The sequence below is a fragment of the Diadema setosum genome, chromosome 6, assembly GCF_964275005.1.
Source record: "Diadema setosum chromosome 6, eeDiaSeto1, whole genome shotgun sequence".
In the NCBI taxonomy this organism is placed as follows: domain Eukaryota; kingdom Metazoa; phylum Echinodermata; class Echinoidea; order Diadematoida; family Diadematidae; genus Diadema; species Diadema setosum.
The window spans coordinates 16,579,776-16,604,499 of record NC_092690.1 but is presented as its reverse complement, the minus strand read 5'-3'; the positions used below and the strand labels follow the sequence as shown (position 1 = coordinate 16,604,499).

The 24,724-nt window shown below is 39.2% G+C and overlaps 2 protein-coding genes across 2 annotated transcripts in view; both read left to right on the top strand.

The window, feature by feature from the left end:
- LOC140229447 (uncharacterized) overlaps nt 1-18,828 on the top strand; it is a 23,920-nt gene extending 5,092 nt beyond the window's left edge. The window contains exons 2-3 of the mRNA XM_072309700.1: nt 7,314-7,521; nt 9,458-18,828. Of these exons, the coding sequence (XP_072165801.1) occupies nt 7,425-7,521; nt 9,458-13,599 (4,239 nt within the window). The 5' untranslated portion in view covers nt 7,314-7,424 and the 3' untranslated portion in view covers nt 13,600-18,828. The remainder of the gene's footprint in view (nt 1-7,313; nt 7,522-9,457) is intronic.
- LOC140229573 (centrosomal AT-AC splicing factor-like) lies at nt 15,999-24,724 on the top strand. Its single transcript, XM_072309820.1, has 6 exons — nt 15,999-16,004; nt 19,510-19,673; nt 20,972-21,140; nt 21,764-21,918; nt 23,609-23,705; nt 24,548-24,724. The coding sequence occupies exons 1-6, from the start codon at nt 15,999-16,001 to the stop codon at nt 24,722-24,724; spliced, it is 768 nt and encodes a 255-aa protein (XP_072165921.1).

Below are 24,724 nucleotides of genomic sequence, written 5' to 3'. Positions count from 1 at the left end.
AACCTTCTGTAATACAAGCATGCACTTAAGGTGAGTAACGTTTGGTAACGTTTACATTGTTTATAAAGAACGTATAAATTTTCATAAGTTTTGTAGTTGTGTTGTGGTTCCCCACTTTGAAGGTGCCCGCTCGCTGGTCAGACGCTGTATTCGCACAGCGTATTAACAGCGTCTGGTCGGGCTATACAGCCATAGGCTAGGAATTGATGCCACATTACCACTATTCGTTATATCCGTACACGCATAAATGGCCAAATAAGAGCTCTTCCGAAATCTTTTGCACGACCTTTTTGTCGATCGGGTACCAGTATTCATAAATACACCGCTACCACAGTAGGCCTACTCCGCACTTGGCTATGATTTATGAAGCGGACATGTATTCACAATCGACTTCTCAGTGCCGCCAGTGACTTGAGCATCTCGAGTGCACTTTCGAATTACAACGATAAGATTAGGCCTACCAATCCACATGTAAGCTAATAATAGTAGACCGAACTTCAGTAGAATCTAGTTCTGCGTTTTCAAGCTGATTAGTCAATTAGACGTACGTGATATGTGAGCGTGATTGTATCGGATGTACAGAGTGCTATGTGTGTGCAATGTGATGTGTGTTGTAGTGTTAGCTAGCTAGCTATCGCAAGCGACAGTTCAGTTTCCTGCATGTTGTTCATTGATCGGAAGAACCTCGTGAGTGCAGTACTAATGTTTACGCACGAACGTATGTACATGCACAACACACACACACACACCCACACACCCACACACACACATATGCTGCATCGGGCGTGCGCTGCATGCACACACGTGATCCACACAATATAATAATACGTATAATAATAAATACGTTCCATGTGTACACAGAGAGTACAGCCTGTGCAAGACGAGTCCGTTCATTACGTACAAGTTGGCCAAGCTATACAGTTTTAGCGAAGTCCACGCGCTTGCGCTCTTCAGTCTTTCAGCTCAATTTATGAGTAATTCATGTCCCTGCCATAGTGTTTCCATGTACGAAAAAAATATTCGCGGCCGGCCGGCCAATTCCTGCGTGCGCCAAAGAGATTTTCCTCCTCTCCACCACTAACCGTTAGAGGGCAAATTTAATATACAATGGTGTCTGAGCTAAGAGTTCATTGGGGCTGCCAAAGAAAGATCCGTCTGTCCGGAGGAGTCTTTTATTTTTTTGACGTTATCGCTCTCCTCCGTAGACAGATGGAAGCTGGTAGTATGCATCGCTGTGGGGAAGCTCTTAACCACTGTCTCAATGGAGAATTGGGTGAGGTACCTCACCCTTCTCGATTGCATCTTATTCACAGCCCTAACGTTAGATTGGCAAATTTAAACTTATAAAAATAGCAAAATCAACATTTCAAGTATGCATTGCACTCACCAGATTAATGATATATCCAACATTGTGGTAGAATTTTCATGGAAAAAAGATGCAACTACCAGTGGTTGGGAGTAGCAAACACGGCCCCTTTAAGCGGGTGCCCGATTTCGCGATGAGCACTCACCATACACGGCATACGACATGTACATGTAGTGCACACACACACACACACACACACACACACACACACATACACAAACATGCACGCAGATGTACTGTACATGTACATGAATACACAACCACGCTACCCCTCGGCGCGACCCTCTAGCTCTCCCTGCATTCTCGCAATGATGTAGAGCACATGGCTTTGCTTATGTAGGGGAGAAGAATGTCGCGAAAGCATGTGTTTCGCAATGGCATGGATACTTATACACGGCACTTTCGTGGCTATGTGTACTGGATGGACGGAGGTCAGAACACACCAGTCCGAAGCTTGCTTTGTAAGTTCGATGTAAACGACAACTGATGGGGAATCTTTGAAATATTGTTGTGGTATTTTGGTAGATTTTTTGTGTAAAATATCAACAAAATCAAAGATCGCTTGAAGAAAAATTGTCCCGTTTATCAGAGGTCCCCGCCCGATTATCCAGTGAAAATAACATGCATTGGAAATGTTTCTGGGAAGCGTATGTCATTTAAGCAAGGTTCCCGATTATCAGATGCCCGATTATGCGATGAATACTGTAGTACTGTATTTCGATTGCACAATGTGAGAAAGTTATCCCAAATATTGCTGCATAATGTGTCATGTCATGTCAAACTTGGTTTGAATGTAAAAAAGCTGTCTGAACTTTGGTTTGTCGTAACGCTTGATCTGTGCGCGACCGCTGGCAGCGCATCCCTACAGGAGCCAGCATCATTGCATTCGGTCTGTATAGGAGGGGATCCGTGAAGCCAGATGCAGTCTCCGCGGAACATTTCCCCGCCGACCAGATACAGACTGATCTTTCGGTCAAGGGCTGCCATTACCCACTTACGCGTAGTAATAGCAGACTTTGTGTACCGAAGTACCATTTTTACAGGGCGTATTTGAACTTTTACAGTACGTGAGTACGCACTTCTTACATTTTGGCTGCTCCTCGGTTGCTCGTTAGCTAGCGTGTTACTGCTAGCATGATCATGAGGGGTGAGGCTACCGCCGTACCGCCTTGTCGTCTTCCAGTGCTCCCTGTGTGCTCACAAAACAATAGTATAAGCCCACTGTATACAGCGGATATTTCACAAGGTTTTCGCATTTTCGCGAATTTCGTGAGTCTCGTGCTATTCGCGAAATTAAAAACACGCGAATATATTATATTGACTCTGATCCCTATGTGGGTGTGACATTCGCATGTACATTTTTCCTTTCAGTACAGGACTCCACGATCGCGAATTTAATCACTCGCGAAATCGTCAGGAATTCCCGATTCGCAAAAATTGAGACTCGCGAAATATAGAGTAAAAGTCCCGGTTCACGGTCACATAAGGGTTTTTCCACTCTGAAACGCAAACTTGCAAATTGCTTTAACCCAGGTAATAACATAAAGGTTGACCACTAACCAATTTATAATATTTTCAAAATCGCAGTACCAATGTCCATCGCGATAGTAAAAAATAACCACAACTGCGATCCGGTACAGCCTCCGCCAGTTCGCGACCGCGGTAGTTCGGTTTGCAGCCTGATGTACAATTCCTATGCGATACGCGCGTGCTCCGCGATCTGCTGAACTCTTTCATTTTGGCTCGCGAACATTGTGTAAGCGTCAAGTCCCATTGCAAAAGCACGTGAAAAGGGCTTGCGCGCTTGCACCGACTGCGAACATGCATGGCGGTGTTATTGTTGTCTTTCTCATGTTTTTCCTTTTTTTTTTTTTTTGTAACATCCACTTCTGGAAAAAAATGGCAGCCCACATCGGCTCGCAAAAGTTCTATTTCTACATGAGGACATGTAGTCAAAATCCATGAACATCGGGAAAATGACAAAAAATCCAGTTTCTTAGACCCCTTGTTCCTTAATTGTGTTAAAAAGTACTAAAAATGAAATTTTGGATGCGAGATGTCGTCATTTCGGTGAGAATATTTCACTTGTCACTTTGATTGAAGATTTTGCCCAAGTCATCGGTTGATTTTTGTAGATTAGCAGTGTGTTAGTGAATGTGTGGTATACAGAGTGTGTCGCTGTGTTCAGCATTATATTACCAAATATGCTGTAGTGGCCATGAACCGATGCCTGACCACGAACTGGGACATTTACTCTATAACGTATACAGTAGTACAGGACGTATGCATACTCGGCACTCTACAGTGGCGGATCGGGAGGGGGGCGCACCAGCCGCGCGCCCCCTCTATTTGTTGTTAATGTTTTTAAAAAAAGATATGAAACCCAGAAGTTGTACCAGAAATATTGTTTGTGCCCCCTCTCCCCCCCCCCCCCCCCCCCTTTATGGAATTCCTGGATCCACCCCTGCTCTAATACATTAGTTACTGGGGGAAAGCTCTTTAGCCACAGCCTGCCAAGTCGCTGGATACAGTATGTACCAGTATGTACAGCCACATGCACGTAAACACGCAATGCTGTTTAGGTGGTCTAATACTACATAGTAGGCGTCCCATGTTTAATGAAGTCGCAGCCTTTGCCTTTGGCAAAGGCTTCTGCAGGACAAAACCACCTTAAACTATACTATTTTTCGACGTTGAGGGCGTTACTATCCTGAATAGAGAAATAGTACAGGCAGAGGGTCTGGAAACCAGACTAAATTTGGTACCGCATTCGGCCAAGTTTGCGCTTACAGTGAGAAAAGGCCGGGCTTGGCCGCAGCCGAGCCACGGCCGAGACTACCTCCAGAGCTTGGCCAAATGCACGGCCGATTTTGGTACCACATTTGGCCTTTTGCAGTGAAATGAAGGCTGGGCTCGGCCAAGGCCGAGCCCGGCCTTTTCACTCACTGTAAACGGGGTCCAAGAGTAGTCGTATGGCGTTATCGACTGCATTCGATTGCATCATTCGATGATTTTTTGTATGATCAGTGTACTACAATAACCTTAACCCTATAAAGCCCCCCTACCAGATTTTCGTTTGCCACTCCTTCGTCCTTAATCCGATTTCAACCAAATTTGGTGACTTTTCCTAAAATCTTATTGCAAACATTTTGATATATAATTTAGCTATATTTGATGTTGCTGGTTGCCATGGCAACCATAAACTGACAACCATGTCAGTCAGATTTTGCATCTTTTTTCTGTTCCCATTTCATTTAACAGCATTACAGTGTCTGAAATGGGTGTTTCTTGGCTGAAATTTGTTGAAGAAGCAAAATCTGAAGTAATTATGGTCCTGGAAAGTTTTTCTTATTATTTCCTTTGTTTTTATGTGACAAAGGCATAAAACAATAGATGTAATAGAGATAATTGAAAACAATAATATTTTCTACAGATTGCCCTTATATTTTGAGTTATTTTGATTCCTTCACCCAAGTTATGCCTCTAATATCATAAGTTTGTCATATTATCAATTTGCAATCTCAAAATTCCACTATTATGCAAATATGAAATGTCATAACTATACATGTTCCCACTCCAAACATTTCATCTCAGGTCTCATAATGTATCACTATGTTGATATGAATAGCGCCCCCATGTGATGACCTTGAGAAATTTCAAACATAACAAACAATAAAATTCCACTTGCTTATCATTTGTGGTAAATATGAAAATGATTGGTCTATAATAAGACATATATAATGGGGATAAAGAAATTATACCGAAAAATCATGTTTTTAGCATATTTCCTATGTATTTCTTTATATTTTTGTAAATAGCGCCCTCCATGGGTGACCTTGTGAAAATTCAAATGTATGGTCATGTAGAGTATCAGTTACTCTACCCACGTGCCAAATATGACGATGATACATCAAATAATAAAAAAGTTATATAGGGGGGGCACAATGTGCCCCCCCTTGGGCCTGCGAGGGGTCAAAATAGCTTGGGCTTAATAGGGTTAAAACACAGCACAAATGTATGCAAATGTCCACGTACGCAGCTAGGTTGGTGCTGCTGCGCCGCGCCGGGCCACTGACCAGGCAGCCACGGCAGCGTCTACTCATGCGGATGCATATATTGATATGGCTCGATGAGGCGATACCGATATACAGTATTGGACATAGCTGTGTGCAGACGGAGGCCAACGAAGGAAACGTGCACACACCGATGGTCTACGCGCGACTACTATTTTCACATCTGGCTATAATGTACTATTGCAAGTTCGCGCTTAATATTTCACAGTTTTGGGCATTTTTTGTGATGAGACAGAAGTTTCTCTAGAGTTCTTAGGACATGCTCCCACACCTCTCAAATTTAAATTTTAGTGGAGAGATTCCCTTTAAAAGATTTCAAGTACCCGGTACATACATATCTTTCTCATAATGGTATTTGGCTGCCTTTATTGATAGTAGAGTACTGGATTTCAGTGACTTACAAATGTAATGCTTACAAACTTTGTACCAACTGTTGACCACATATCACACATGATGTATTTTCATCTCGTCTAAAATGGCACACACACACTTACACTCTATTACCGGGTACATGTAAGTAAGGTCAACGTGTACATGTAGTGTACAATGTACAATGTACAGCAAGTATTTTGCTTTAGTGTATGCAACAAGGTTGCCTTGTTGATTTTTTTTTTCACCAATGAGGATGTACTAAGTAAAAACATACATTTTCACAAGATTTTTGCAATTTGACACCAGAAAGTTATTAATGCACTCATGCCTGTCTGTTCACAATATTTTCACATGTTGTTGACTCTTTATGTGCCACGTTTGCATGCCCCACTCAGTCAATGGCGTGCTCCTTACTGATCAATAAATCGCCCAATGCTACAGTACAATGAAAGTGTTTCTTGCGATTCTATTCCTGTCACATACATCGTATACCTTGCATTTTACAATTGTACATTGTACACTGTATGTACATTGTACATAGTGATTGACTGTACATGTATGAAGAGTGGTCCCTACTGGCTTTGCGAGTAAATTCTCAGTTCCTGTCAATGTTTTTTGTGCAAAAGCTATACCTTCACAATAATGTAGATTCTAGTCAGTTGAAAGAAAAACAATCATAGATTCATCATACAATTGTACTTCAAAGCAAAGCTTGGCATTTTCTCTACAACTTTACTCGTTGCATGTTCAGAGAAACAGAAATCTATATAGTCATTATACATAGTAGATTTAAAAAAAAAAAAAAACAATAAGATGTTTCCCAAAGCATGACTACATTGTACATGTACAGATTGTCATCACAGAATAGTGTGGCATGCAGGGAGTTCACACCATGGTACCATGTACGTAAAGAGTTAAATTTGCAGCCCAACAGTGGTTTGCAAAATTTGCGAAAATACCAGCCTCTACAGTACAATCAAGTGTGACAACCATGTGTATGCCACATCATTCACATATTTTGTATCACCCACTGGTAAATAAAGAGAGTCTGCTCACACTGTCCATCTCTCTGGAATACCTGGGCCCTGTTTTATGAAGAGTTAAAATTGATTATATAGTTGATTTCAACTGTAAGTCTATGACAGTCTGTGTGATAAGGAAATTTAAAATCGATTTTATCTTTTGATAAAACGGGGCCCTGGTATAATTTCTCCAAAGATCAACCATCAAAATGTTCCAGCACTCCATATAATGACACTTGTGTGCACCACAAGTGATAGGGGATATCCTCTGATCATAATTCAAATGTCAAATTCCTACTGTGTTGATAGACAAGTGTTTCAATAGGGGAAATTATGATATTCCACTGACAAGCGTGACATGGTGTGCATCGGCATTAGAAAAGCATTGTCACTTAGCTGTGTACGAATCTAGAGGAGAGCTTGGAGATCACTGCACATGTCTCTGATCTGATTCACAGCACATGATCTTTCCCTGCACAGCTGCCAATGAACCCCTGACAAGCCTGTCAAAGATTCCTGTCACCCAAGAGGCAGAGACTTCCAACTCACTGCTCGGCCAAACTTCAATGGTTGTCAGCTATCACGGCCAAGATGTCCCGAGAAGACAAACCCAAAATCCTACGACTCTTTGAGGAGACTCTGACCAAAGACCAGCTGAATGATCTCATCCACAGCCGTAAAAAGCCTGGTAAGTGTACAGTGTAGGCTGCACTACACCCTCTACCATTGTCATTTGAACTTGTATCACAAGACCAGGAAACAGCTGGCAGATTTGTAAATGAAAGGTAGATTTAAACTGAAGAGATTCTTGTATTTGAAAATATGACTCATTTGAATTTGGTGTTCCAAATCTGCTGAATATCAAAGTCTTGTTTTCATTTGAAAAAGAAAAAAAAGTGTGATTTGATGATCTCATATAACAAGGATTCATTAATTTAACCCATCGACTGTTGCGGCAAAATCAGCTTGTTAGCTGATTTTGCTGCAACTCACATTTCCCATATACGCCTGCCCAAGTATACTAGGGACTAGCCTTCAACAGGTTAATGAGCACTTTGCAACACATTTCATAACAAATCTTAGCAGAGTGAGATCTTGAAATCTATGGCTCACAGTGACCTGAATATCAACAAAAATATTGAAATTACTGTTCATCGTTCAAGAGCTATTTTTACCACTCTTAGTCTACTTACTGTAATTTGTTATAATTTACCTTGTCAGTTATATGTCTTGACTCCTGTACCTTCAATAGCAGTTACAATTCTAGATAGAACTCACACTATAGGAGGATCGTCTGCTCTCTGACCTTGTTTCATTAATCACCCGACGTTATTTTTTTCGAACACATATACTTACACATACTGTGTTTATGATTATATCAAAAGAGCGTAATCAGTTTTCAATTTACAGGTATGTGTGTGTTTGTGTGTTTATGCATGCGCCTGTGTTTGCTGGTTTGTAAATCTGCATGTTCTTATCATGTTTACGCCATATATTTCGTGAGTCTAAATTTTTGTGAATCGGGACTACAAACTACAAATTATTTTACTGTGTAAAGTGTCATAAGGCACACTTGCGTCACAACTTCTCCTCACCTCCAATGCATTGTCCTTGTTTTCTTCAGGTGTGCGTTCATTGGTTCCACATGCCGTGTAATTTGTCAGACCTGTTTAATATGAAGTCAAAGTTTTGTATGTGTGTGTTTGTGTGTGTGTGCGTATGTGCACTGTATGTTTGTGTGTAATAGAATTGCATAATATCCAAAGATAAGGTCATGGTGTAATGACTGGATCTGGTATCTTTATGTGGTGTCTGCATCAAGTTTTTGATTTCTTTGTCAAGAAAACAGTGAAGATTGTGACTGTATTAAAGATTGTTTGCAAATGCAGACTAGCTTTTTGTGTCATATTTCAATGTCATTTGCTAACAGCAGTGTTCCATGAATAAACAGCAGTGACACATGGGCACACAGTTTTGTCACTCTTTTTGTAGCACATTCGCACCCTGCATTTCTATAATGTCCTTGTTCAATGTAATCCCAGTGGGAGTGATATTTAACCAAAATTACACTCTATAGTCTAAAGTACCGTAACTGGAGGCACTTTCTACAGTTCCAAGGATATCCACTCAAGCGGAGTTAGGATAATGTTATTTTCACAAATTAGGAGATCTAGGACATTTTCACAAAATGATGTTTCTGCAGATTGACACCAAAGCTATCATACAAGTGCACTGCTACCTGAGCGCATAACAAAATTTTTGCGTGTTGTTAAATTCACAGTCCAACTCTGATTGGCAAAATTTGCAAAGATTAAACCCTTGGGAAAAAACAGCTTATGTAGTATGTGTGAAGCTTGCATACATTGTACATTCTAATCAGCATGCAACCAAATTAAGTTGATAATTTTGATGTACGTGTAGATTAAGTTGTTTTTTTGTTGTTGTTTTTTTAATTCTGTCCTATGTGTAAGTCAAGGAAGCAGCCAAATCATGATTGTTGTAGCATAGCTCTTCCTGGCACTCATTTGTACCAGAATGTTTGCAAGATTGTACTTTTTAGAGAACACAAAAGAATTTGAAGTAATTTTTTTCTTTGTCAATTTCTTTTTTTTTTCTTCTGTCAGGTCACTGGGAGGATGGTGTTGTGTCCTACTTCCGAGTCTACAAGATCATTCAGATGCTGCGTGAGGAAAACAAACCATGTACGCCACACCTGGTCACAGCCATTGATGTCCTGTCTGATGGCAAGTCCAAGATTCGCAACCAATCTACCTACGATTTCTGCAAATACGTCAAGTTTCAGGTAGAGGACCATGTGGACCGAACTGATGAGGAGCTTCAGCAACAGGTGGAACGTCTCATGCCTGGGTGCCTTCCCATTGGTCCAGAGTGTGAGTCTCTGGGTATTACAGGAGACATATTATTTGATGAGGAGAAATCCTTTGAGGAGCCTATTCCTGTGGATCGCATCACAAACCGAGTAATGTATGAACTCAGTCAGTTCCTACCACGTGTCCTTGAGAACCAACAGAGTATGGCAAAGTGGCTGAAGAAGATTTTGCACCTGCGAGATGACCATGTTCCTTCCGTGGACTTAATCACAAAATGGTGCAGTGTTCTCCACAAAGAAACATCTCGCAAACGACGTTCTAGCATGTCTCAAGCTCAGCAGTACTTAGAGGAAAAATTTTCCTTCACTGATTTCAAATTTGAGGATCCTCAGAAGGAAGCATCTGAAAAGACAGATGCAGATGCCAATGAACCTGCACCGCCAGATGAGCAGGATCAGCCAATGCAAGTTTCAGCTGTAGATTCAAGCGCTACGGCAAAGGCAGGGGATGACCGAATGGAAGCTGATTTTTCAGGGAATGAAAATGGCAGCGCAGAAACTGTAACTGGCATTATAGCTGAAGCACTGGACATTCTGGACGAAGGAGAGTGCCAGAAGGAACAGGATGTGAGTGTAAAAAAGCTTTCTCATCCAGCTGTAGTGGACAAAGATGGTGATATACAGGTTGGTGATATCACCAGACAGGATGGGGATAACTCTGCCGCTGTCACCTGTGATGACTCCACACTTGAGCAGAATGAGAAAGAGCAGACGGCTATTTCAAAAGACATATCAGGAGCAGAGCATTCTTTCACTAAGTCTCCAAAAAGTGTAGCAAAGATGTCAACATTTGATGAATCCCAAGATTCAGGAGGACGTGTGTCAAAAGTGAAAAATGACAGCAAGAAAATTGCCAAAAAGGATGTGCCAAAACCAAGTTTGAAAGGAAGTAAAAAAGCAGCTCTTGGCAGAAACAGAAAGAAATTCTCAAACAGTGGGTGTGATGACTCAGATAATGATGAGATTTCTGACAAAGATGAAGTCACTAGTATGACCAGTGGAAAACCTGCGAATGTTGCCCTAGATAAAGCCACCTTGCATAAAAATTTAGCTAAAGCAAACAGAATCATCAAGACAGTACTACGTGTTGTGTCGAGACTGAAAAAGGAAATGCATGTGACTATGAATTATCTTGAAACTGAAGCCAGTAAGCTGTGTGATGATCTCAAATATGAACAAGAACGCCTGGAAAAGGCAAAGAGACTCATAGATAATAGCAGTGTCAGTGAAGGAGAGGAAACAGAGGAAGAAGATGCCGATGATAGTAAGGAAAAAACAAGGGCAAGCGGGAATAAGCGTAGGTCCTCCAAAAACACCAAAATGATCACAGTACAAGTAAAACCAGGGGTTAAAGATACCCTGAAGAAGTCATTAGTGAGACTTAGACCCCTTCCCTGTCAAAAAGATGGAGATGGCAGTGATATTAGTGACTTGCATGACTCGGCATCCAGCAGTGATAGTGACATGAAGTCAAAGATGAGCAGGGCCGAGAAAAAAGTTATGGCCCACACCAAATTAGTGAAAGAAAGCTCACCACGTAAGGGTACTTCTGTAAGCAGTGCCAGGTCCAGGTCCAAGCCAAAAGCTACTCGTAATCGCAATGCAGTCGAGTCCTCACCATCAGCACAGTGTAGTTCAACAGCAGGGCTACAGAAATCCACAGAATTGAAGTGTGAGAGTAGTGAAAGTCCAGGAAATGATGTGAACGATTTTGATAAAGCAAAATTGTTTTCAAGTAGAGTCTGTGTCAGCCTTACCAAGCTAAGCCGGAAACAAATGGAGAAGGCAGAAAGAAGAAATGATGAAATGATTGAGGTTGAGGAGAGTGAGGATGACTCTTCCAGTCTCAAGAGCAGCAGACAAAGAACAGTGCAGAAGAGTAGGTCTAGAGCCAAGAGGTTGGAGAAGACTCCAGAGAATGATTCAGAGACTGAGCCATCGGAGGAGGAGGAGGAGGAGGAGGAGGATGACATGACTTGGGCTCCTGCAAAGTCGGCAAAATCAACTCACACAGACACAGACTCCAGTGAGGACCACGGCAAAGGAACAACAACCAGAAAATCCTCACGCAAAACTAGGATTGCCTCTGGTAAAAGCAAATCTCGGAAGAATAAAGCTGGAGAGAAAGAGACCAGAAAGGCAGCTGCTTCGAAAGGTAGTAGGTCAAGGACGTCCAGAAATGCTGACAAGGATGCAGAGTCATCTGAAGAGACCTCCAGTGATGAACAGAAAAAAACAAATTCAGGTTCTTCAAAACGTGAAGAAGTATTGAAAGGCGATAGACAGCAAGGGAATAAGCAGAGCTGCAGTGAACCCCCTCCCTCCAAAGAGAAGCCCAAAAAGCGGTCATTGGATGATTTTGTGAAGGCACTGAATTCACCAAAAAGAATCAAAATGGGCACTGAGAAGAAAATGCCAAAAATGAATGCAAGAGGCAGACGCTGTAAGGACATTCAGATTGTGGAGGAAAGCCCTACCAATGAAGATGACTCTGACCACGAAGACAACGAGGATGATGACTTCCTTGAGAAGGCAACCGAACAGGAACTGCAAAGGCTGAAGGAAGAGGAAGTTGGCAGTAGAAGCCAAGGAATGCAGAAAGAAGCTGGTTTTGAAGGAACTATAGTCAATGGGGAACACAATGCCACAGTTAAGAGTACAGAAGATGTAAAGACAGACAAGCCAGAGTCGAGCAATGTCTCTCAGATGGATACAGAGGTAGATGTATGTCCTCCTTTAATTGAAAATCAAGTAGATAAAAAAAGAAGTGATAGTGTACGGGAAGTAGCAGGTTCTGATTCCTGTACAGAAGCCAAGGTCAACAGAGGAAAGGAAGGCATGGTGGGCAGTGAACAAGTTGTAAAAGCAAGTTGTGCAGAATCAGGTTTTGATCCTCACATGGAAGTTGAGGGAGCTGAAAATCCTCTTTTAAATGAAATCCGAGAAGGAGGAAGAAATATTGTAGAGGTAACATCAAAATCTGATTCTGACACAGGAAAGAATGTAAATGGAGAACAGGAAATCATGAGCAGTGTAGAAGTTGTAGACTCAAAATATTCAGAACCAAGTCCTGATCCCCAGATGGACACTGAAGTAGATACAAGCCCTCTTTCAGTTGGAAAGCAAATTGAAGAAGACAAAACAGATGCAGACACAAGAGATGGAGAAAGACAAGATCCAGAATCGAGTCTTGATTCCCAAATAGAAATGGAGGTATATGAAAGCCTTATTTCCAATGAAAAACAAGAAGTAGTGGTCAGTAACTCCAAAGACAAAATGAAAGGGGATATGAATGATGGATGTAATCACAGAGTAAATGGACAAATTAAGGAGGGAGAGGATGTACGTAAAACGGATGTGCTGGAAGGGGGAGATAATAATTGTGATTATCATGGATTGGAGGAGGATTCTGGGTCAATTGAAAGCAAAGGGGAAGAAGGGCAGGAGAATGCTGAAAGTAGCTTAGGCAAGGCAAGAGGCCATTCTGAAAGTGAAGAGTCATCAGTACAACAATCTCAAAACATTTCATCACACAGGAAAGCTGAGAACGGCACTTCACAACGCAAGAAAAAGGCGAAGAATGAGCGGGGCAAAAATAACAAAGTGTCAAAGCCGGCCTTCCCAGGAGACAGTATTATTGGAAAACAGGTGAGACACCGCAGCAGCTTGGGCCATCCAGATATCTTCAAGTGGTACAAGGGCAAAGTCCTGCGAAAGAGCACTGCCAGTGAGCTGCTCAAACTTGGCCAGGAACACATTCAACACTTGAATAACTTGGTTACCATCTTTGCTGTAAAATATGAGGAGTATACTGATGTTAGTCATGAGGCGCTAGAGGTTGCTTGGCGAAAGGGTGACCTCAAGATTGTGCCATAGAAATCACGGAGGAGTAGTTTCTGTCTGGGAATCCCTTTCTTCTCATTATGTATGTACAAAGGAATCACACAACACCCTGGAAAATTCACCCATAGAAGAAGATATCTGTAATCTTACTTTACTACCGGTATTTCTGTTTAGATGTACCCCACCTCTTACGGAACTCTTACACGCAGCGGATAGACTTTTTAGTTCACTCGAGCTAAAGGTTATTGCTGTAACTAATAGTTTGTTCTCTGGCATCCAATGTCCCATGTCTGCCATGCATTAAACTGTTGGTCACATATCATACATATAAACTCTATACATTTTCAGCTTCCTGATAACCATGATGGGCTCATCAAACCTGGCAGGTGACATCCTTTGGATGGTACGATTTCAACTTGGGCATCAAATTGGGGACCGATTTTACACTTTCTTCATCTTCAAATCACATCATCAAATTTTCACCAAACACCTTTACTATTGCTATAGGGAGATGTACTATTTGTACAAATAGGCACCATGACCCCTGTGCCCTGAAATTGGCAATCCTTAAAACTCTTCTTCACTAGAAGTCTTACCTGAGCTATATACATGGCGCAAGTTAGCTATTGTGATTGCGAAGTGTGCACCTGCCATGCTATGAAATTGTTTTTTTCTGCATGAGTATTCCCATTGACCAAATTCCTGTCTTCCCCCATTTAAGGATGACTATCATAAGTGGAACGTTTTCTTGACATTGTTGATATTTTTAAAGGACAAATTTACCTTAATATACATGTGGATTGAGTGAGCAGCAATATCAGTAGAACACATCAGTGAAGGCTTGAGGAAAATCAGACAATTCGTTCGAAAATTAAGAATTGTTACATTTTTCTATGCACTCCCTGCTGAATGAGAAGACTACCGCATTTTATGATGTCACATGCATAAAACGATACAAGGAAAATATAAAGGGAATTCCACATTAACATTTTTTGAAAAAAAAAACAACAACACATTCCCTGTATTTGTTGCTACTTGTAACTGATGTTTGTTAAGGGTAATATGATTCCCTCTTCCTTCTGAAATTCACATGCGTAGAAAAGCAAAAATACGTTGGATTTTCTTTATACATGTCGTATGCATGTGACGTCACAAGCTGTGGTTGTCTTCTGTTTCAGAGATGGCATTACTTAAACTTCAAAATTTTATAATTTATGAACAGATTGATTTTTGTGAACTTTCACTGATGTATGTTACAAATATTGTTGCATTCTCTCAATACTTATGTATATTAAAGTGAACTTGTCCTGTCATGTTACAGTTACTGATAGTTGTAGCAGAAAAGTTTCTACTGGACAGGAATAACATGTGGCATGTGTCAAGTCAAAATTTTGCATGACATTGTTGTTTGTATTATTTTGTCGTGATTTTTGCTGGTATTTTTTCAACCATTGAAGTTGAATATGTGTCGGTCTTATAAAAATTAGATTGTGGGATTGTCATAAGTGACTGTTGTTATACTTGGGGATCTGCAAGTTGTCTTCAGAAGACAAGTTGACACTGAACTTCATTATGTGAAAGCATGATATGATGTACACAGTGAGGTGACTTTAAAAGGAGGTCCCATCTTCACTGGTGAGGGCTCTAGCTCAGAGTGATCCTGCTATTATGATGTCACAAAGTATGCTTGTAGGTAGCAAAATGTTTGTGTTTGCTTTGCATGAAGAGAAAATTTAATCTTTGAACAACTTCTAGTTGCATTGCTTGTAATATAGTTGTAAAATTTAAAAGCTGCAGTTTGGTCATGCACAACGGTATGAATGTGGCTGGCAACTCGGTGGTGGATGTGTATCAGTTCATTAGGTAAACATGTCTGGTTTTATGTTCAATTCTGTACTGTGTATTCATGATTAACAGTGTCTTTGCAAGCTTTAAACAATTGAAATGCAGAAAGATTGTCATTTTGTGTCGTTTTAAAGGTGTATATGAGTAGATATCAAGCATCAATTTTTGAAAGTGATTTATCCCAGCATTCTATTTTTATAGATAATTGCAGTTGTTGGGCATAGTAGCACTTTTATGGAATCTGTCCTAGTTATAAAGAAAGAGAAACAAAGAATGTGTTACTAAACTACTATTCTCCACAAGTTTTTAATTTGCATTGTATTAACACTGTGTCATGAATTTCAAACATTGTTATCAGATAGTCTGTAGAGTTAAACAGAGAAATATGTGCACAGTAAGCAGTCATGGTACACATATTGCACTCCAGTGCAATATTGCAAATCTCATTGTACATGTAGGTATGGTATTGTATGTTTCAAAAAAAAAAAAAATGCACAGTAGTCCAGCAAGTTACAATTTCATTTTGCCTAGCAACAAACCCAAGTCCAATAAATATGTTATGTACAGTTTCTTTTATGTAGGTAGAAATGGATGTAAGTTATTCATACTCTTTAGGGTCATTTCATGTGCTTACTCAGTGAGAGGAAACTTGTAATACAGCTGTAGTTTTTTTTTTGCACACTACAGTAGGCCTATGTTATAGGTGTTTTCTTGAAATTTTGTCCTCTTATGAGGTACAATCTGTATACCTGTTGAAGATGAGTCCTGAGTATACTCGGGCAGGTGTCTACCGGAAATGCGTGTTATAGCAAAATCAGTCCATCCTCATCGGGTTAACAAATGGTGTCCATGCGTATAATCCAAACTGTTTTCACCATTACCAATCTGAATTGACAGTGGTCTCAGGTTGTGACCTATGGTGTTTTGTATAGAATGTCTTATTGTGTCTTCAAAATCATCTTTAAGTCTTACCATTCATGAGTGAAATTGTCATAGCTCCTTACTTATGATAGAAGAGACACACATGTCTGTTATGCATAAATCAAACAGAAGAGCTACTGTAGACATCTGTGTCCATTTCAGTGAGAATTTGTAAAAGGAAAACTTACACACCATAGTACCACTGAAAAATGATTATAAGAGAAAAAAAAAAGAAATCTATCAATATTCTGATTTATTCAACTGTTGTGCATGTAATGATGACAAAAATTTTGCATGAGACAACCATGAAGCATTATAGAGATAGGCCTGGCCTTCTTTTTCAAGCTCATGTATGCATCCACTGAATCTACAACTGTACATGTATGCGAGAGAATGTCAGCTAATAAAAAATAGCTTATAAACTGCATATTGTTCAAGAGCATATCATTCCATGGGGACTGTTGATGAAGAAACTCATCTTTGGAATGAGAAAGTACATGTAGTAGTATGAGAAAGTAGTGTATAAGCTGTTATTTTCGCGAGGGTTTAATTTTGGCGAATTTCGCGAATCTCGGATCGTGAATTTAACAACACGCAAAAATGTCTCCATGCGCTAGGGTAATAGCGCATTTACGTTAGCGTCGGCATCAGTTCGCGAAAATGTCTATGACCTCCGCATTTGCGAAAATATCTGTACACGAAAATAACAGCTTATACAGTACATGTAGTAGTAGTAGGGAGGCAGTATTGTGCTTGTTAATTTTGTGCAAATCAGTTGACTTGCAAAAAAAAAAAAAAAAAAAAAGATTGGAAAGCACAGTGTGGCAGCAAGAAAAAAAAAGTGAAGCATGCATGTACATTTTTTTTTTCCAGAATACATTGTATACCTTGATAACAAATGTGAATGATGCAGGTACACTTCAATCCAATATTGTTTACCATGTAACAAAATTCCAGACTTTTAGACTTCAGTTTGTAGATACTAGACATGAGCAACATGCTATAGCACAGATTTCATTAGCTCTGACTGACTTTTGGTCTTTAATTGAAATATTCCTTGATAAATATATGTAGTGCAATAGCTGTTAAGTGGTACAGATTTCATAAAAACAGTCATCCTCGTCGAAGTTGAATCCAAAGAAGTCAGAGATTTGTGTGAATTTTGACTTGCACAATAGAAATGAATTATCCAGCCAGCATAGAATCATCTTCTACTTTGCCAATTTTTTAGCTTGTACAATGTATGAGGTCAACTTTGGTGAGGTTGAATTATTTGTCAGTATCAAGTACACGTGTATGTGTTTAGTGTGAAAAAGAAAGTGAGAGAATTGATCTGTCCTCCAAATAAGCTGAGCATTCTGGTAGAGCTAATATCTTGTCCAGGCACTCAGGCTGTCTCAAAGCATAGTAGTATTATGATGATAAAAAGAAAAATGTCTTCAGTAGGTGATATTAAAAGTGACATCCACTCAATTAATGGATACAATTCACCTTAGTACTCACATACTTTTTTGTGATATTTAATGTGCTGTTTTTAGCAGCCATTGATTTTTTTTTTCTCTTTCTCGTTGCGAAACAAGCTCTGATTTCTTGAATTTAACCATTCAGTCGAAAAATGATATGGGAGATTGTGGCAGGATAATTAAAGTAACCAACTGGAACCCCTGCCCAGCTTTTTGTGATCCTCAAATGATGTGGTGGTTGTTGAGAGAGAGAGAGAAAAAAAAGTGAGTTCTCAGAGAGAGGAAGTCCTTTCTTGCATCAATGTAACTTGTTGTTTCAAAAGGTAATCACTGCTAAAACAAATAGAATTGCTGAGCTGCAGGGATTCACATTCTCTATTTTATCTTGCAAGAAATGAAACAATCTGCACATGGTAATCTTGCTTCCTTACCTCTTGCCTTGAATGGGATTTAGTTGTTATGAAATAAATTTTTTTAGAAATGCCCAGCAAACCGAGCTGCAAGCATCCACTCTGTGGTTAGTGCTTGGGGGCTATCGAGTGAATTACTTTTGAAATATATAGTACATTGTAACACACTGTTTGACTGTGTAGTACACTTGTACTGTGTGTTATGTTTGAACTTACAGTTGTACATATAAGAATGAGACATTCATGTAATTTTCCTTCCAATTTATTGTTGAATACAAATTTGTATTTCTCTTTTTATGCCTCTGCCCTAATTGGTGTCAGATGCATTATTTCTTTCTATGGAAAGTATGAGAAAGGTGTGTCCAACAAAATTAATGCTGTACATTGGTGCTTAGATATTAAAAGAAGAATTGTTCAGCATTGTTGAACAAACCTTTGGCATTGATCTTGTCCTTCATTGGACTATGGTGTACATAAATGGTATTTGCTGTCATGATAAGATATATGAAGAATGTGACTAAGTTAGTGTGACAGTGGAAATTTTGTGTTATTCTCTTGGCTGAGCCTGTTTTGATGAATTTTGCCTGGTTTTAATTCCGTAGTAATAAAATTTGAAAAATAGCGTCATGTCTAACAAGCAAAATGTGTGCTTTTATTTTTTGCCCTAGTTATTTCAATTTGCTCAAAATTCACCAAGACAAAAAGCCCACACTGCGAAAATTTCCACTTCAGCAGTACTGTAATGAAAGAGAGAAAGGGAGAAAGAGTAGATACATGTATGTAAGATGAAATTTTGGTTTTTGCGTGTAATTGAATAAGTTGATGAGAGTTGACTAATCTGTAAAGCAGAAGTTGCATGCATATGAGTTTGTATGTGTGTGTGTGCGTGTGTGTGTGTGTGCCCATACACATGTGATGGCATGTCTGGGCACTTAATGCCTTTGTATAATCAAACTTCTCCATGTTAAATGGCCTCACCTAGCTCGTATGTGTTGGGCTTTTAGTGATTCCAAAGTGCAAACCCAACCACATGCGGAAATGATCCATCCATATGCATTGTACATTATACATCATGACAACTGAAAATGAACAGAAAAAAAAAATAATAACTTTGGTATTTGTGTGTGTGTGTGTGTGTGTGTGTGTGTGTGTGTGTGTGCATGTCTGAGTGAGTGTGATTGTAATGGTTATTGTAAGCTTTGTAGCAGAGGGGCATGTAAAGAGCAAAAGCAGCATGTATTGCATCCATAGACTGCATTTGAATGATCAGTGATTTTGGGCATTCATTCGCTTATTTCTTTCAGATCCAAGCAGCGGAGAGCCTGATTGGCTGTCCAGAGGTCATAGAAGGGTCATTTGAAAAGAGAACAAACTACTGGTGTTACCTTTGTTCCTGTGATGTGGAGAGACATGCCTATGATGGCCAGGTTACACTCAAGTTGGCCAAGTTCATAGAGCACTTGTGCAGGTACATAAACATACTGCATAGGGAGCGTATATTACACCTAAATATACATAGGCCCACATCAACTGTTCATGGTGCATGTATGTCTGTCTATCACGTGTATACACGCACGTAGACCCCCCCCCCCCCCTTGCATTAATTGCATTAGTTCACTATTTATTCGGCACCGACTTTCCCCTATATTATTACCTCCGCCAAAGAAGGAGGTTATGTTTTCGTTACTGTTGGTTTGTGTGTTCGTTCGTTAGTTTGTCTGTGACGCAAAATAATTAAAAAATTAGTTAATGGATTGGGATGAAACTTGCAGGAAAGGTTGAGAATGACACAAGTAACAAACGATTAACTTTTGGTACAGTGATCCGAGAATTTTGGGGGAATTTATGAAGGATTTTTGGTATTTTGGCAGGTAGGGTCACTGAACTTGGGAGTTCAGGCTAAGCGTATTTGAGGTTTGCATGCGCGCACTAAAGTGCATGCTCTAGTTTCTGCTAGGGCGAGGTACACTGTGCAGCTGAGGGTTTATGATGTAACAAAGGCTTCTATATTGGGAAATCGGGCGACTTTCAGCACACAATGCTCACTGATATCAGGAAAATGACGATCAGTGGTAAAATGAGCTGCATGCTTGGCGGAGGTCTGCGCTCTCGAGTGCTTTTCTAGTTAATGACTGTCGTCAATAGACAAGGAATTATACATTAGTGAGTAGGCCGCCACAGAGTTTTAGAATATATGGTGATTGGGATGAGAAATAAGAATTAGGTTTTCTAAATTTATAACAAATTGCAATGAACAAGGATGATGTCATGGCAGCCTCACCTTAAAAGAATGCATGAGTTGAGGCTCAAGGAAGCCGAACAAAAGCAGAAGGTATGCATAGATTCTACACAGTTGCACTAAAGTCTTGTTATATTAAGCAAGCGGTACTGCTGGAATGGAATTACACTGCTACATTTCTTAAATATATTAAGCTCCTATAGGTCATCAACATTGTTCAATGTAAATTTCAGATTTTCCGAGTACATGTACACATGTATTAGTTTTTTCTGCATGAGGACCACCTGACAATAAATTCCACATAATGGAGCTGTCAATTTATGTACTACATGATGTTAAATTATGAAAATAGTCTGGAATGCCATTTGTTGTAATAGAACATTGTGATAAGTATGTACTTCTTAATCAAATGTGTGTATCGAATGTTCCTCACTGTAATAAAAATGATAGGAAAGAAAAACAAACATGAAACAACACCAGAAATTGTAACCCATCACTTGATGTTTTGCTAACACACGTTCACACAGTGAATCCCACAGCCTGGCTGCTCCAAAGTTCTACCGACTTCATCATGTTGAACCAGGCATGGTCAAGCAGCGACTGGTCTTTTCTCAAGAGGACTATGAGAGATTCAAGAACAAATTAGTCCAGGCCCTCGACCAATATGAAGACAAAACATATGCCAAGCTTCAAGAGGTAGGCCTACAGAAACTCCACCATACTGGGTTATCTCAAGCCGTATTGTTATCCTTGCAGATATTACTTTTTTTTTTTTTTACTTTATTATGCCCCATTCACATAATGATGATAAATGACTTCTTGTTCTGACACAAACCCTCCTCAAACTTCTGTAGAAGTCTTTGATAGCAAACATTATTAGTTGTAGATATATAGCACAGTTCAAGTCACTTTGGATATTTAACCTGTTAAAATGCAAACATTATTTTGCACTGTCAATCTAGCCCTGAACCAAAAGAACCAGCTGTAGAAGAAGCAATGTGGTTTATTGTCACCCTTCAATTACTGAGTACAAGTAGTTTATTGTTCTCATATATTGGTTCTTATTTGAATAAATGTCTAAAGTATGCCTCTCAGGAAATCAAGGTTTTTACAGGGTTGGTTTTGGTTTCTTCCCTGGAGGAAGAGTTGTGAGCAGATAAACTCTCATACAAGTCTGCATAAACAAACAGGTGAAGCTGAACAAATGATAAGAATCAAAGTAGAAGCATGAATTTATTGCTTTTGAAATGTTTTAATTAATTCACCATTGCAAGAACGGAAGGTTTATGTATTTTTGTTTTGAATGATGATGACTGCAGAGTGTGGCAAAGATTCGTAAAGTTGAAGCAGAGCGGCAAGCAATCATGGACAACCGTGAGGCCTTCCCTGGCAGCAAAGGTTGTGGAGTAGACACACATGTGGGCACAGCTTCTGTGGAACATGGAGAGGGCAGTGACAAGTTTGCTTTGAGCAGGTGGAGTAAAAAGTCCTGTTGTACACCTTTTAGGCTTGAGACAGTATTGATCCTTTTTAAACTCCCAAAATGCATGTGCAATGAGATAGACTTTGCTGGAGCTGCATGATAGATTCATTCCCCTGCCCTGGCACATCATAATCATTATTATTTTGTTGTGAATATTACTTCAGTGTCAAATATATATATATATATGTATATATGCAAGAAATGTGCCAACTTTTAAACTTCCAGGTGGTGAAGACTTTATATAGGCATGAGACAGTATTGATCCTTTTTAACTCCCAAAAATGCATGGGCAATGAGGTAGACGTTGCTAGAGCTGCATGATAAGATTCATTCCCCTGCCCTGGCACATCAAAAATGTCTATATGTAAAGTGTAAGTGAATTACATTAACCACTACACATTTTTCTCTCGAGATATCTGAATATGTGAAAAGTGATTTCATTATTTTGTTGTAAATATGACTTCAGTGTCAAATTTCCTATGAGATATATATACATATCTATATATATATATATATATGTGACCCGCTACAACAAAAGCATCCTAAAGTCGCTGACGGGCGAGCCAAGCATGGCCCAGAAAAATTGCTATTTTCTGGCCTTTCCTTTGATCATTTAGCTTTGAAATTTCGGCAGATGATAGAAGATACATTAGACTACAAAATTATGTACAAACAGAAATCCGAACGTTTTGACAGATTTTGGTATTTTGACTTCAAACTTAATTTTCTCGGCTCACCCGTCAGCGACTTTAGGATCCTTTTGTTGTAGCGGGTCACATATATATATGAAGAGTTTGTTCGCAAAAACCGATAAGTCCATTTTTGAAGATTTTGAAATATGGACTCTGTCATACAGAACAAAATGATACCTTTTAAATTATATATTGGTCATTACATATAAAGGTACATTTTTGAAGTTATGGTCAAAAGAAGCCAAAATTTTCTTATTGTTCTCTTTATTTTTCCTGACCTTTAATCGCAAATATCTCCATTTGGCAAATATGGACTTATCGGTTTTTGCGAACAAACTCTTCATATATATATATTTTATCATGTATAGGTGTGATGGAGGAATGACTGCTCGCAGATATTGCAGCATATAATATATATATATATATGTATATATATATATATTTCTCTAAATTTTTTCTTTTTTTTTTCTTGATTGGTTGATGTACTAGTTAGTATGGTAAATGAACCATGTAATGTTTGAGAGAACACACCTTTTCATGGTTTTGAAAACAAAAACAAAAAAGCAATTTTTAAAGTGACTCTGCATGTACCTTTGGTTTCTTTATTATTATTATTATTATTATTATTATTATTATTATTATTATTATTATTATTATTATTATCATTATTATTATTATTATTATTATTATTATTATTATTATTATTATCATTATTATTATTATTATCATTATTATTATTATTATCATTATTATTGCCATTGCTAGGTATGTGTGTGTGTGTGTGATACTTGAAAACAAACAAACAAAAAATATTGCACGTGTATCCCATTTGACAAATATTTTTTGTGGTTTGTTTTGCAGTGAGGAAATAAAAAATGCAGGTTCACTGACTAGCCTATGTAGGATGCTTTGTTTAGTTTTTCTGAGCCAGTGTTTAATGGAAATGGCAAAAAGTGTACAATTTTTCTATTATTTATCATCTTTAAAAGGTCACTGAACTATGCAGCTGGACGGCCCAAAGTGTTGAACAAAGTTCGCACCATTGCTGTTGTGTCATCTGGAGGCCTAGCATCCATTGGAACTCATGTATGTAGTGATCCCCCCCCCCCCCAACCTCCAGTTAGATTTACCTACGTCACACAGTAGCACATTATTTTATTTGACAGTCACCATGTAGGCCCAGCTCCATATCGCTGCACATATTTAAGAATTTTAGCAATGTATACCCCTTTTTATTTTGCTCTTTTATACCATTCAATCATTATATTCAAAGTAAAAACAACCAGAATTAGGCATACTTTCATCACAAAATTTAAAAAAAAAAGTGCATATGTTTGTTTTCTTATTTTGTACAACTGTATGATATCTATGGGTGTACCAGGTACAGAGGCCTGTATAACATACTGCACATGACAAATCGCACATCTAACCCTAAAGAGGTTTTCAGTGATACCATTTAAAATGGACAGTGACTCTGAAAAAAATCTTACCATATAAATAATGGTTAATTGTGACAATGATAGTGATGACGATGATAATGATGATTTATATTCCTTTCTACTTTGCTCAGTAGAAATTTGCCATCCTGAAATGATAAGTTCTTTCACAACTTTCTGATATTTTAGCAACCACATATTTTTGATGTAGTTGCAATAAAACAAAAAAAAACAACTTAAAATTAAGATAGAAAAATTATGTTTTCAAAGCTTACATCAAAAAGCATGTACATTTCTGGGCAACTGAAGTTGTATTTCTCTTTTCTTCTCCCCTTTTTCATTTTCTCTTCTCTCGCCCCCTTCCTCCATGCATATCTTACACTCAACTGCCAAAAAGAGATGGTCAATACGTACAGTATAAAAAAGTATAAGATGTCATTGTTTTTCCTTCAATCTGTTGTCCTCTGCCTGTGGGGCTCCCTCGTGTGACAGACTGCGGCAGCACGTGAGGGGAATGTCCACTCTGGGGCCACACCCCCCTGGCTAAGGGAGAGCTCAGATCCTACGAGAGCTAGAGATGAGGAGGGCAAGCAGAGTGAAGTGGGTGGGATCATTGGGCCTACAGCTGAAGACTTCCAGAAAGATTGTAAGATCTCTTGCACTACCTAG

Coding starts and splice junctions, on each gene's coding strand:
- LOC140229573 (XM_072309820.1), top strand. Junction 19,674..20,971: donor TTCATAGAGCACTTGTGCAG/GTACATAAACAT, acceptor ACGTTCACACAG/TGAATCCCACAGCCTGGCTG. Junction 23,706..24,547: donor TAGCATCCATTGGAACTCAT/GTATGTAGTGAT, acceptor CTCGTGTGACAG/ACTGCGGCAGCACGTGAGGG.